General features: G+C 39.1%; 1 protein-coding gene across 1 annotated transcript in view; it reads right to left on the minus strand.

The window, feature by feature from the left end:
- SMOC2 (SPARC related modular calcium binding 2) overlaps positions 1–15,855 on the minus strand; it is a 424,404-nt gene that overhangs the window by 20,177 nt on the left and 388,372 nt on the right. Inside the window, exons 10-12 of the mRNA XM_088448976.1 lie at positions 9,671–9,773; positions 5,771–6,018; positions 274–314 (exon numbers count right to left, since the gene is read on the minus strand). Of these exons, the coding sequence (XP_088305102.1) occupies positions 274–314; positions 5,771–6,018; positions 9,671–9,773 (392 nt within the window). The remainder of the gene's footprint in view (positions 1–273; positions 315–5,770; positions 6,019–9,670; positions 9,774–15,855) is intronic.

Here is a 15,855-nt window from a genome sequence, read left to right on the forward strand (position 1 = left end):
AGCATTGGTGCAATTTTGAACTGCCATTTATATATGGCACCTTAGCATGAAGCTTGTCACTGACATAAATTAACTATAGGTGGTCGGGTGCGAGCTATGTGCAATTTATACGTTGAATTCTGAAACTAAAATGCATAAAACAATCTGTTTGGCTATTTCCTGCAAATTAAAACAAATGCACATATGGGTATGGCAATTGCACAGTACACTAAAGCATTTTATATCTAAGCCTTTCAAATTTAAATCAGAAATGAGACAAACAGTGTCGCTTACCTGTTTGTTGGATGAAGGATTCTCACCATTGTTCTTAGGGGCTGTGCCAAAAAAAATTAAAGGAACTAAATTATTTTTTCTTGATTCACAGATTACAGATATTGAACCAAGTGTAAATATCCTACTGCAACATAACATCTCTTTATTCCTGCATTGATTTCTGTACAGTATGTCATATATGAAAGGAAGGAATAAATCTGTATAGTTCTTTTTCTACTAAAGAATGTCTACGATTGTGTTCCAGGCAGACATGGATAAAGACCTCATGGGCATTAGGTAAGGTCCATAACTCTATGTATTTACCCTATACATGTCCCCAACATTGTTTATCCTTTTACTTCCTTATATTCAACGTTATGACTATTATATATGTCTTAATGCTTCTATTTCACAACATGGAATATATAAATATACCATAAATATTATTGTTTAAATGGGGGACTACTTTTAGCTGCTGATTCTTTGCAGTTTAGACCCCAACATTTTAATTGCCAATAATAGGTGCCAGATCAGGGGGAGCAAGAGGGTATCTCAACCCCCCCCCCAACATTTGAGAGGGACGACAGTCAAGGTACTGGATCACGGGGCTCCATTCAACCATTCAATGCAGGGACGGACATAACACACGGGCTGCCTTTCAATGATTTGTCCGGTTTGATATAGTTAGGAAAACAGCTGGCTTCCCTTCTCATGATGGTCTCTGTAGTCCTGGAGTGAGGCTCAGTGCACCTACACTACACTACCATAAGCTCCTAACCCTACGCCAAACTGCAACTACTGGCAGCACGCGGGTAACCATTCTTCTCCTCTCACGGTGCTGGTTGGACAACTTGTCTGTACAGGTATGCTCTATTGGCTGTATGTGTTCCCGAAGCTGGGTGGTAGCACTGTGTCAGTGTTGTGTCAGTGAGTGAGGAGACTGGGAGAGAGCAGTGATGTCAGCATACAGAGGCCAAATCAGCAAAAGCAAAGACCCCTCTGGCTTACTAATCTCTGTCATCTGGTAGGTGGTGTGGCAGGTTACTCCAGCTGCTCCTGAGGTGGCAACATTCAGCGATTTAGGGACACCAAAATGAAATTATATATTGGCCCTCCAACTAAAAACGTTGTAGTGTCCCTGATAATATTAAGTACAAAACTATGATGTGATTCACAGTGAATTGCATCAACCAACGCGTCAACCCACTTCACTGCAGAAGTGGAGGTTATCTTCTCTCCCGGGATCTCTGACATTCCAGGAGAGTAGGCAAGTATTATTCCAGGAGAGTAGGCAAAGTATTATTCCATGAGAGAAGGAAAGTATTATTCCAGGAGAGTAGGCAAGTATTATTCCAGGAGGGTAGACAAAGTATTATTCCAGAAGAGTAGGCAAAGTATTATTCCAGGAGAGTAGGCAAAGTATTATTCTCTTGTTATACACACAGAGGAAACCTTGGGCCAAATGTAATAGGGTGAGAGTGTAGAAAATGTAACAGGTTAGCAGTAACCTCTCACACTTTTTAAACTCAGCCAATGTATAAGAGACTGAGAACATACAAACTCGCCTGTTTTTAGACTCTAAGGAACGCTCACAATTTGAACTCTCATCCAGATGTTTTTCCATTTTGAAGATAAAACTTGACCAATGTGAGAGATTACTGCTATACTCTCACATTTTCTAAACTCTTACCCTATTACATTTGGCCCCATGTCTGTCATACCTCCTCCTTAACAATGCATGTTAAATAAACTGCTCATCTGAAACACTAAATAAACAGTCAATTGCTAAAACATTTAATAGGTAAAAGGTCACTATAAGCAATGATTCCAGCTGCCCTGCTTTGCACTTTCTCTGAACCTGGATATTTCATTCTCCATTCTCTCTGCTGGAGAAAGTCTCATTACACTGAAGCTGAGAGTATCAGTTCAAAGCTGCTACTTTCAGCTCCATGAAACAGATCATTTCACATATTCTGAATGCTGAACATTTTTTCAAGGTACTGTAGACTTTCTTATCCTTCAAGATTAGGGTACTGAGGGTCTATGATTATTCTTTATAATCCCCTACTTTTACCTGAGAAATTTAATAACAGGGCTGTGTAGGATTTTTGGATGGGACGATGCAAATTCTTTCCAGGATCAAAAGTAATAAAAATGAACTGGTGAAATCAGACTGTTTATACGTATGTGAATTGATGCATGTGTATGAGGTGATTTGTCTCAGGGGAGTTCATCACACAGTTGTACATGTAATGCAGTGACTCAGCATTTCATCCTAGTGCTCAATGTCTACTTTGTTGTCCATTCCTGAAAGGTTTCTCAAAAGAAAGTAGAAAAAACCCACTTTAAACAGCTGGAATAGTTCCAAGTCAATATTCCGACGTTGCCTAGAGAATGTTTTCATCCAGTCAATTACTGCTAGAAACGCATTTATTTGTGCCTAGTGTTAAATTTCTAATCCCTTCTAGGAATAAAAGGCATTAAGATAAAATGACCATCTGGTTTTACCTTTTGAATCTAAACAATGCCACTAAGTGCATGCCCGCACAGCCATTATGCTTTTGTTCTTTGTATGTGGATTTCACCTAAGACGTAATGGGGCTGATAAATAATGTGTGGAGTGTCTTATAGACTTTCTTTTTGTGCCTGTATCTATTTTGACTACATATTCATTTTAAAAAGCCATCTATAAATCCTCATATTGTGATTTTAGAGAATCATTTCAAATTGTATTTCTTTTTCCTAAAATATATGGGTATATGTTAAGATAAAATAATACATACAGCATATGGTTTGGAATGGCTTGCCCTTGGAAATGAAAGTAATCTTGATGTAATACACTGTGCTGAATTTTGCTCTAGATGATGGGCAAGGAGGAAAATTAGCTAATTAAAGTCATGCAGCTCGTCAGTTCTAAGGGAGCAGCCAGACACAGGACACATGGAGTACTAGCAGTCCTATCTGTGTACAGTTGTTTATAGGAGTACAGGGACAAGGGAAATACTTCTGCACTAGTAGGTTAGATCTCTTTTTAGTTTTTATTACAATTAACCCCAATTTTTTAGTAATAATGTACTGTTACATTTCATACTGTGGGGGCACTGTCAAAAGACAATGAATTTAAGACACAAAGTAAAAAGAAAGAGGAAAAGAATTGTCCTTTTTGTTGGTGCACAATCGAGTTTTAGTATAAAAGATAACTATTATTCTAAATAAACCTCACCAGTGAAATATAAAAAGAGTATACTAATGAATCATACAGATAATTACTATATGAATATGATAATACATTTTAAAATCAACTCATCTCGTTGTCCATTTTTTACTCTTTAAATTTAATTGTAATACATTTTTGTGAACTATTTGCTTAGGAAATAATATTCCTTAATATCATACTTATATGGATACAGGTTAAACAGTATACCACCAATGTCTTGTTAAATGATTTATTAGTTTCCCAAATTATAATCTGTCTAATAGAGAGATAGTCCAAGATTTTTTTTTATAGATGCGAAAGCCTGAGTATTGGATCACAATTAGTGTACCTTGATGATAGAAAAAATGATCACTTCTAGGAGTTGCCTAGCTTATTTTTACCATTAGCCTTATCACTGTGCCAGAACAGGATGTAGTATCATTACTGTGAGATGTGTTAAGTATTAAATACACAGTACTGTCCCTAAGCACAGTTACCCTTGTTTGGCAATCACTGTCGCATCATATATTTTTCATAGGGAAATGGCTAATTGTGGTATGTTCGCCAGTATCCTTATCTTTTAGAACTGATTAAGCATATTCATGTTCGACTATCCATGTTTTAGCAGTATGATCTGCATATCCAGAGTTGTCGATAGTTTATACATTAGGTTAAATATGTTAGGGACACATCAATACTCAATAAAAAATATATATATATATAAATATTTATATTTTCTCTCTATCAGATGGAAATGGATCTTTAATATAGATTCATTACGCTTCAATACTTTTATTATCTCATTATAACACATGGGACACTTCAACAATATTATTTTCCTTCATGTGCAGAATTACTGCTACATCAATTCAAGTGTTACTATGTTGCAACTTCCAGCAACAGTAGCTAATGAACTTGCTACTGTTCTGGGTTGTTCCAATGAGAGGATACACACATGCAGTATATTGTAGTTAAGGTTAAAGCTCAGATTGTGTATTGATTATATTTAACTTCTAAGATCTCCATTTATGTGCAGCTGATGTTTTAATTAAGAAAGTGGACAAGATATTTAATTGCATGAATTTGCATCTTGTTTCTTAATTCCTCCACACCTATATTTCAAAGTGACCGGCAGTTCATATCATGTTCAGCAAGTATTATCAAATCTCGTATCCTGCTGCAATTTGTATTCCTAAGCTCTCTCCCTATGTCATTGTACTGTAGGTAATTTCAATTAATACTAACACAACATATTCAACCACGGTGAGTTGGACGCTATTGCCGACAGACGTTTCACTGAAAACAGTTTTATCAAGGCCCTGATAAAATATTGACATAATTAATGTCGACACCTGCCAATTGTCGGCATTGACAGAATGTGGACATTGGAAGTGCCGACATGGTCATAATGTCAACATTTCCATTAGGGTCAGGGTTAGCGTTGCTGTTAGGATTGCTGTTGACATTCTCATGTTGACATAATGAATGTCAATATCATGAATATCGAACAAAAATACCACACCCAAGTTTTCTGCTAGACTAATTGAGCTATAAAGAAATAAAACAACTCTTACTGTACAAGAAGGGTTTTAAGCACAGAGACCTTGCTTACATCTATGCATTTGCAGAGTAATTATCTGCTATCACAGTGTGCTTAAACTAGAGATTTGTGAGAATTGAACTTGAGGTTTTTGAACTGTAATTTGAGATTAAACCCCAGCCCAAAACAAATGTTTCCAAAAATGATGATAAGCAATTACATTTGTTTTAGAAATGTGTGCAATAATAATTATTTTTATAATAAAAACATGTTTTGCTTTTTTTGTTTGCTCAACACATCAAAACTTACATTTTGGTAATTTATTTCTTTGAGAAGGTCTCCAATAAATGTAATGGATGACCTATATGTTAATAATAATACAAACAGAATATGCTATGTGCTACAAATGCCAATTCAGTTTTAAGATTCCAGAATGTAACGGAGCAAACTATGCAATAGAAAGTAATCTGTCCTATTTTGAATGCCCTTTTTGATGTGTAAAACAAGGCATGAAATGTGCATTACTATCTCTCAGGTGTGAACAAGAGCTCAGTAGCTGTAATAATATAAATTAAAAGGGGTAATATGCCATAATGTTCCTGAATGTAGTAATCTGTTTTTTACAAGTAAATGCCATGCTATAGTTCAGTATGTTCAAATGGAAATGTAAAATAAGCTAAATGTTTATATAAAATATTATAATACACTAAGCTAAATATTTTGTGCATTTGTACAAAAAGAGTTATATTTTTAGTGAAAACATTTCTTTAGCTTTGCCTTACCATCGTCTTGAGTAACGCCAAGACATCCCATTAGTTCCTGGACTGACAGAGACTTGTCATTATTTACATCACAATACTCTACAAATTTCTTCACGCATTTCTTGGGCTTAGATTTCTTCCGCAACAATCTCTTAAAGGGCTTGATTTCCTTTTTGCCAATATCTCCATTTGAATTTTTATCAAGTTGCTTGAAGTACCAGTGAACAACTCTTTCTTCCAAGGTATGGTTAGGATCTGGTTCTGAAACCCTAATGTGAAATGTAAACAAAGCAGCAGAATTAGTGTACACATCTGATGCACAATGATATTGGTATACTATACATATTGTGGTGATGATTTAATAATTTAGTGTTAGCGTACTTAGCAAAAAAGTGAGAGGTCACTGTTGGTGGATTTACTATATTTAGGCCATTAAAAAGTTTGAAAAGTCCATGCGTTGTTTGGCTAAGCTCTAAGCCTAGAAAACCATGTAAACAGTTGTGTATATCATATAATGTATATATATATATATATATATAATTTATTCTTATATAGTAACAGTTATTAATATAGCGCACACATATTCCACAGAGCTTTACAGAGAATATTTCAGTCATTCATAACTGCCCAAACACCCTTTAGAGTGTACAATCTACGGGCAGCACAGACGGTGTAATGGTTAGCATTACTGCCTCACAGCACTGAGGTCATGAGTTCAATTCATACCATGGCCCTACCTGTGTGGAGTTTGTATATTTTCTCTGTGCTTGCGTGGGTTTCCGCTGGGTGCTCGTGGTCCCCTTCCACACTCCAAAAATATACTGGTAGGTTAATTGGCTCCCAACACAAATTAATCCTAGTGTGTATGTGTGTGATCATGTGATACAGAATATAGATTGTAAGCTCCACTGGGGTAGGGACTGCTGTGAATGGCCAAATATTCTCTGTAAAGTGCTGCGGAATATGTGTGCACTATATAAATAACTGGTAATAAATAAATAAATGTTTCCAGTCACATGGACATACAGACGTGAGTTAATTTTTCGTAAGGGGCCAATTAACCTACTAGTATGGTTTTGGAGTGTGGGTATAAACTGGAAGAAACCCACGCAAATGCCATAAGAATATACAAACTCCACCCAGATACACCATGACCAGGAACTGAACTCACGACCTCAATGCTGTGATGCAGTAACGCTAACCATTACAATAAAATGATGCCACTGCAAGGTGTGAACAATCATCAACAGTATGGTGTGGCCAGCTACTAGAAATGTCTCTATTACACAGCACACTTCACTCACGTATTAACATAATCTTCAACCAATAAAAGTTATTGATTACTGCATGTTATTACAGCATAGAATATATTAATGTGATTGTGTGTAATAACAGAAACACATAACAAACACTAGGTAATAAAATAAGCAGATGGAATGTGCAGGGATGGTACACCTAATGATGTTTGCCCAGTACAGGAGCCCTCTGTAATTCCACAGTACTTATCCCATATACTTGTGTTATGCTGTAAGACAACTATACAAGTCTTATAGAGTTTAAGCGCAACGGAATTTGCTGCGCTATATAAGAAACTGTTAATAAATAAATAAATAAATAGAGACTGATCGACAATACAGACAGTATTTCAGTACTTAAATCTCAGATCATAACCACAGCCAAGACCAGCCAGACCCCCCAAGATCATGTACTCTGCATTCTACAGAGGGCAACTCTGCTAGGGCTTGCTGAACTTGCTCACTCCTTAATCAGTAGAAAAAGGAGGGGGATTTAACCCCCTATTGTACCTCAGCACACTGAATAATACCTGCAACAATATATGAAGACTATATGGTCATAGAAATTCAGAGATATTAGTTGCATGCATTTGCAAATACATGGGAGGCTGCTGGGCCACGTCACGGCTTCTCTGTTACCAGCAGTCCCTAACACTAAGGGGTTCACGTCCAGGGCGCAGTGCACCCCAAAAAACATCCAGCCCAGGACCCCCCCAGGGCATGGGGGGGTCCTGGGGTCATGCACTGCGCCCTGGACGTGAACCCCTTAGTGTTAGGGACTGCTGGTAACAGAGAAGCCGTGACGTGGCCCAGCAGCCTCCCATGTATTTGCAAATGCATGCAACTAATATCTCTGAATTTCTATGACCATATAGTCTTCATATATTGTTGCAGGTATTATTCAGTATGCTGAGGTACAATAGGGGGTTAAATCCCCCTCCTTTTTCTACTTAGTGTGACCCCTCCCTTTCATGCACCTGATTAGTACTGCTGGATTGATTGAGCAGCTGCCATTTTTGTTTGTCACTCCTTAATCACCCAGCACAATCCACAGCAAATGAATGAGACCCTCCAGACAGTTACATGCGCTGCACAACTTACTTTATGGTACTGTAGCCTCAGCATTCCTTTTTATACTTTTATCCTCTCTTACCCAATTTCCTCTGCTTCCAGTCTACTCATCTTCTGTACACTAACCCTCTTCCCTGCTCTTTTTTCTGTTGTTTCCTGTGCTTGCTATTCTCAATCTGTTTCACTTCCACATTTCTTGTGCCTGCTTCCTATTTGCCCCATCACACATCCAAAAACAACAAGTATGACAAGATCCCACAACTGTGGGCACAGCATACCTACTAAGTAATTCCATGATTTGCTATTAGGAATACATTTCCATTTCCATCCACTATCAATCAATGAGAACCATGAGCCTTATTTATTTACTATTCCTCAGCTGTAGAGGGGCAATAATGCCTCTGTTTGTTGCCATCTAATCTGTAATTGATCATGGCCAGTGAATCTGTAGGAACCAGGTAGCAATGACACCTAAAGATATTCAATTGCCACCTAACTTTTCTTTACATCTCTATGGTTGCATTTGGCTCCTATAATTGATTATCTTGCTCTTAAATGGTGCCTAATATACTTCCACTTTTGCTGAAAAAGACCTCTGAGATGGTTATACCCTGGTTACACAAAATTAGCTTATTTCTGAGTTATATATTTGAAAAAAATGTAGAAACAGGAGTCATGATGGATTTGCACATACTACAACAACCGAGGTTGTTGGCATCTGTTTATATAAAACATATCAGTTAATCCTGCAGGGAACTTCTCACTGAGACAAGTGGTTGAGAAACAAACTTGCTATACAACTGCCAAACATTCAGACATTAATGTTTTCTTTTAGCAACTTTACATAACTCCTTTATAAAGCCATTCATCTCACCTCAGTTTTCCAGCTCGACAACTTTAAGTTTAGCAGATCTCTCCCTCACCTGTAGACTGGCTGCCATGTTAGCTTGTTAATCCAGCTGGCTTGCATGTGTTTCCTACCTTGACACATAGACATCACTCTTGTGAGACTGATAGAATGGATCTGTGTCTTGCGGGTATTTCTGGCACTGAACCTGTATTTTTCCATTCTGTCAGGATTACTTTTAAGACGCTTCTCAAGCCAAATGTTTTAGCCCTGTTTATCTGTTGTGCTTTAGTGAGGTGCTACAAGTTTATGTTTGCACTGTCACACACCATATGACTGTGTATAGTATTGTTAAAATATTTTTTTAAAGGATCAACACTTGAAGCCAGAGATTATTTGTCCACGTGGCTGACAGTCAGGTCTTTTTATAGTGACTAAGGGATGAGTAATTTCTTTAACGCCTATTTCAGCAAATTGCAAATGTGATGTAACTAAGCATCATGGGAAATGTCATTATCAAGAGCTGAATTGCCCAACTTTGTCCAACTCTTGTCTTGTAGGACACCTGTCCTGTACTCCCTTTTATTATTCACTAACTGTGAGATTGTTGCAAAATTTCCTATTCATAAATCCTACAAATATTTATTTTAACAAGTAAATATTTCAAAACTGCTTAACATCAGTTTGGTAATATTCCCATTATCTTACCTGCTGGAAGAGGATGTCAGGTCAGAAACTGCATGCACCATATCCGTGGTCAGTGCATCCAATACACTTGTCAGAAATTCATTCTTCTTTGCTCCAGGGCAGCCTATAAGTAGTTTAAACAATATGTGTAAATAACATAAGCACAAGATGTAAATGCTAATTAATAATGTTTATATTTTTAGTTTAACATGGAAAAAACATTGCCTGAATATAGTAGAATGTTTGCTTAAACACAAGGCATACACAATGTAAATCTGTAACCTCTATAAAAAGCTATATAATAAGAAGGGGATACATTCAGTATCCCGGCAGCAGGGATTCCGGTGGTCAGAATGGCGACACTGGAATACCGACACTTATCGGAATACCCGCGCCGGAATCCCAAAGATAAGTAGTGGGGTTGGGGAGAGTGTTAGGGTTAGGCACTAGGGGAAAGGTTAGGATTAGGCACTAGGGGAAGGGTTAGGATTAGGCACTAAGGGGGGAGGGTTAGGTTTAGGCACCGGTGAGGGAGGGTTAGGTTTAGGCACTAGGGGGGAGGTTAGGTTTAGGCATTGGGGAGGGAGGGTTAGGGTAGGGTTAGGGGTTAGGTATACTTACCTTGGGACATCAGGATGGTAACCTAGTCAGGATTCTGACCGCCAGGATCCCGGATGCCCGCATCCCATACCCAGCCCACTCAGCAGTACCAAATGCATAACATACATTTATTCAATACATAAATATGTGCAATTATAAGCAGGATAAAAAAAGGAAACATACATTGCAAAACAATAGCAAATGTAGTTATCAAGTGACACAACAATAATCTTGATCCACTGTACACAAAAATAACACAGAATTACAAACTTGTAGCTCTCTTTAATTCATCCAATGCTAATATATATAATTAGACCTTAGTAAGGTTAATATCAATATTAAGGTGTTCCCCAATAATTAAGTATCCAACTCACTGCGAGTTGCAGCGGTGGATACAAAACCACCGGAGAAATTCAACATTGCTCTGAGGCAGAGACAGATGATCCGAAAATCAGCTGTCTCCACGATCCCCTTCGCTGCTACTTCCACACCAGTGAAGCTTAGCACTTCTGAGTCTGACTCGGCAGTGCTACTTTGCCTGCGTGAACTGGGCTTCACCTAGGTGCACAAAGCCCCAGCATGTGGCGGAAGGACACGGACAAGGTCGTAGGCATCCAAAAGGATTCCTCTTCGCAACCTTAGACTCCATAGGGAAGGAGGGGTGCCATCTAATGACGGCGAATGCTCCCGCAGTCAAGACCTGAAAATATTATATTTTCAATTCTTGATACATTTAGGGCCTAGTGTATGGGGATGGCGGGCCAGATTGGGGCTGAAATGTAAGCAGGAGATATCAGTGATATCTCCTGCATTACCTTTATAATGAATAGCCCTGATCCTTCATTTCTACAAAAGTAGGTGAAAATTTTAATTTTCACCTGCTTTTGTAGAAATTAAGTGATAATGAATAGACCCCTAAGAGTGCCCAAACATGGCTAATGTATCTGACTGTGTCCCAAACATATATAAATGATCATGTTTGGGCTCTCTTAAGATTGAAAGTTTCCTTATTTATCTACAGTATGTCGACATCAAGTATTAATGAGATCAGTTTGCAATAATGTATGCTACATTCATAACGTCTTAGTATATTGAGAGGTTACAGCACACGCTTCAGTTTTGTATACTTTGCAGTTAATAATTCCCATTTTTCTCCAACCTGCTGCTATTTTCCTGCTGATTTAATTAGAAAGGACATTTCTCACTCTGGATGCCTTTTGAGGTAACATTGCACCAAGGGCACCTGTGGTTTTCCTAGATAAAGCAGGATGGTATGTAATATAAACATATGTGTAAATGTCATTTAAAGTACAGTATACATAAGGAAATACACACAATACTGTACAGTATATTATGACATGCAAGCTTAATGAAATATTTATTTTTTACAAATTTATATTTATTTGTTTCCAGAAAGATATGAATATAAATACCTAATCTAATACAGCAGCAGTTCACACAAAGGTACAAAATACACATAAACATTTACAGAATACTAACCAGAGAACATAAAACGTTATACACAAATCAAGAGGTCAGTAAATGCATATTGTACAACTTTAAGAGCCCCAAATTGGATTAAAATATGATAGAGCCAGTTTCATGGCCGCCAGGTGCTTCGTTATATAGATATGTATACTATGCTGCTTCAAAGTCATAGGCTGATACACACTTACCGACTCTCCCTGATTGTCAGGGAGGCTCCCTAAAATAAAGGTGACCTGAGTCTAGCAATCTCCCTGAGGCCGGGCCAGGAGGCTGCCACACAGATATGATGTTATTACTCTCCATCCACCATGAAGGAAGCACTGGGGAAAAGGAAGGGGATATGTGCTGCCAAAAGGTACAGTATGTAGTCATACTGTTGACATTGAGAATATCAAAATGGTAATGTCGATTGTCGACATTTAGAATGCCGACAACATTGTTCTCAATGTTCATAATTTTAACATGCAACATGACAACATTTAACATGTCCAAAATGTAGACATTATGCATGTCTATATTATGAACATATTGAACATATTGACATTATGTAAGTGCTGACACAGTGAATGTCGACATGTCAAATGTTGACTATTGTACATACAGACCAGGTCGACCTGCTTAATGTCAACATTATGACTGTCAAACTCATATATCACAGCCCTACAAAAACCACAACCTCTGCTCTCCAACACATTGCTGGTAAAAGTGAGTGGCTGTGTGCCCAAGGATGTGTGGTGAATTACAGGGGATGTGAGATGAATTGTAGTAGAGTGCAGCATATTTTTAATGCACAGTCACACCTGTGGTAAAACATCTTGTGTAGGGGTTAATGGCTAAAGAGCAAACTTATTAGCCATTTGTGCAGGCTCTTTCTTTGGCCAAATTATTTTGACTGTGAATGGTTTGGACACCCCAGGCAGCTCGGCAGCTGTAGAAACTAATGAGGTTGTTGCTACATGTTCATGGTGTGTTTGTATATTATGATAAATGGCCTTTAACCTAAAGATAAAGTAGTATTATTTGCTGACATCAGATTTTACTTGGTAGCAACTCTGCTTCTATAAACCTGCACTTAGTAAATATTCCCCTACTTGTCACATGTTCAATGAAACATGATTGAAGAAAACTGTCACCTTCTATTAGGCAGGTTATTAATTGGAGATAAATAGCACCAAACAATCAGCTCCTAACTGTCATTTTTCAAACACAGCCTGTAAAGTGACAGTTAGAAGCTGATTGGTTTGTGCTATTTTTCTCCAATTTTATCTCTCTCCAAGCTTTATTAAATCTCCCCCTTAATTAGGGTTAGGTAGAACAATATCATCATCATTCCAATCATGTTTATGCCCAAAATTAAAAAGGGCAATGCTTTAACTAACCGTTTCTTGCTAGTAAAAGCATTGCCCTTTTACATTTTGGGCATAAACACGATCGGTAGCGCTAGGTTTTAGAACCTGACGCTTAGTAAATAAATGATGATGGATTACAGTTATACATATATAAATTAAAGTTATGTAGTTGAGCTGTCTGTTAAGGGTAAATGAGCAACTTGAGTTAGTATTGCTGAGCTGCGGTTTGATTCATTTGATGTGACATGTTACCAGTGTTGGACTGGGACATGAAGGACCCACTAGGGGAATGCAATGTTAGGGGCCCACTAAAAAACTGCCAACCCGCCACTGAACACATAGAATATATATATATATATATATATATATATATATATATATATATATATATATATATAGACCCCAATATTCGGCACTCCACCTGGCTGTATCAGTAAAATAAAAAAAGTTCCGGTGCCCTCCAACTCTTCAGAGAAATATACACCGGTACTCACGGAGATAGTAATACAGGGTCACACGGACCTCTGAAGCGTTCAATAGTTTCGGTTTATTCAAAAACCTTCGTCAGGTTTTGGGCTGCAGGCTTAAATGCATTGATCAATCCATGAACCAAAACCTCATTATTTATTTATACATTATTGTAAGTGTTTAAACATGGTGAGTGCTGAGTTCTCTGGTTATATATATATATATATATATATATATATACGTATATATATTAGGGATGAGCGGGTTCGGATTTCTGAAATCCAAACTCCCCGGAGCCCCCCCGATCCGAGTCCTATCCGAGTCAGGCTCGACTTTTCCCACCTGACGGATCTGAAATCGAGGCAAAACGTCATCATCCCGCCTTCCGGATCTTGCGGGTTTTGGATTCTATAAATGGTCCCCATGTCGGCGCCATTTCTCACTCCGGCTGTGGACAGTAAAGAGGGAGGGTGGGAGCTAGGGCTGGCTGGGCTGTGTTGTTCTGCTGTTGTCCATAGGGGCTGTGACCACTCAGTCCATAGGAGCTGACTGGGCTGTGTTGTGCTGCTCTTGCCCATAGGGGCTGGCTGGGCTGTGTTGTGCTGCTCTCACAGGGGCTGGCTGGGCTGTGTTGTGCAGTCAGTTGCAGTCATAGGGGCTGTGTCCACTCCAAAGTCTATAGGGGCTGGCTGGACTGTGTTGTGCAGTGACCCATAAAGGCTGTAGTCCTAGAGGGGTGCTGTAGTGTTGTCAAGGGGGTGATCTGTGCATCAGGGGTGCTCCCCCAAAGTGCACTCCAAAAAAAATATTTTTTTTTTCTGTGTTTGTGAATTGTGTGCGCAGTAGCCGCACGTGCAACAACAAAGTAACGCCAACCGTGCGACTGTGTCATAAGTAAAGGGCCGGTTGGCTCGTCTGTTAAAGGGTGCTGTAACCCCCAAAGTGCACTCCAAAACAAATAAAAATATTATAATTTTTTTGTGTTTGTGAATTGTGTGCACAGTAGCCACACATGCATCAACAAAGTAGCTTCAAGTGTGCACCTGTGTCATAAGTAAAGGGCCTGCTGCCTTGACCGTTAAAGGGTGTTGTAACCCCCAAAGTGCACACCAAACAAAATAAAAAATTATTTTCTGTGTTTGTGAATTGTGTGCACTGTGGCTGCACGTGCATCAACAAAGGAGCAGCGCCAAGCGTGCGCCTGTGTCCCATAAGTCTGTTAAAGGGTGGTGTAACCCCCAAAGTGCGCTCCACAAAAAATAAACAATTATTTTTTTCTCTGTTTGTGTGCGAAATGTATGCGCAGTAGCCGCACGTGCATCAACACAGCAGCAGGGCCAAGCGTGCGCCTGTGTCATAAGTCAAGGGCCGGTTTGGACATCTGGTCCAGACTGAAGGACGTGCCAACAATGTCAATTTCTGACAAGTCTACTGTCATTGCATATGATACTGTCACCACTGACAGAATGGTGGAGGAATTATTTTCTGTGTTTGTGAATTGTGTGCACTGTGGCTGCACGTGCATCAACAAAGGAGCAGCGCCAAGCGTGCGCCTGTGTCATAAGTAAAGGGCCGGATGGCTTGTCCGTTAAAGGGTGCTGTAACCCTCAAAGTGCGCTCCACAAAAAATAAAAAATTCTTCTTATTTTTTGTCTTTGTGAATTGTGTGGGCTGTAGCCGCACCTGCATCCTCAAAGCAGCATCGACAAGCGTGCGTCTGTCTGTTAAAGGGTGGTGTAACCCCCAAAGTGCGCTCCTACTAAAATAAAATAATCTTCTTTTTTTTGTCTTTGTGTGTGAAATGTATGCGCAGTAGCCGCACCTGCATCCTCAAAGCAGCAGCGACAAGCGTGCGTCTGTCTGTTAAAGGTGGTGTAACCTTCAAAGTGCGCTCCACAAAAAATAAAAAATTCTTCTTTTTTTTCTGTCTTTGTGAATTGTGTGGGCTGTAGCCGCACCTGCATCCTCAAAGCAGCAGCAACAAGCGTGCGTCTGTCTGTTAAAGGATTACATCGGTTGCAGCATCCAAGTAGGCATGTCAGACAGTCCGTACCTGTACTGGCAGGAAAAAGAAGCAATTTGGAGGCCCCTGTACAAACTGGCTCTATTTTACCTGAGTTGCCCCCCCCCCTCCAGTGTGTACTCTGAAAGAGTGTTTAGTGCAGCCGGGAACCTTGTCAGCGAAAGGCGTAGGAGGTTGCTTCCACAAAATGTGGAGAAGATGATGTTCATAAAAATGAATTATCAACTCTTCCGGGGAGACCAGCCTCCAGAACGTACAGAGGGACCTGTGGTGGTGGA

The sequence above is a fragment of the Taudactylus pleione genome, unplaced genomic scaffold, assembly GCF_031769625.1.
Source record: "Taudactylus pleione unplaced genomic scaffold, aTauple2 ptg000473l, whole genome shotgun sequence".
In the NCBI taxonomy this organism is placed as follows: Eukaryota; Metazoa; Chordata; class Amphibia; order Anura; family Myobatrachidae; genus Taudactylus; species Taudactylus pleione.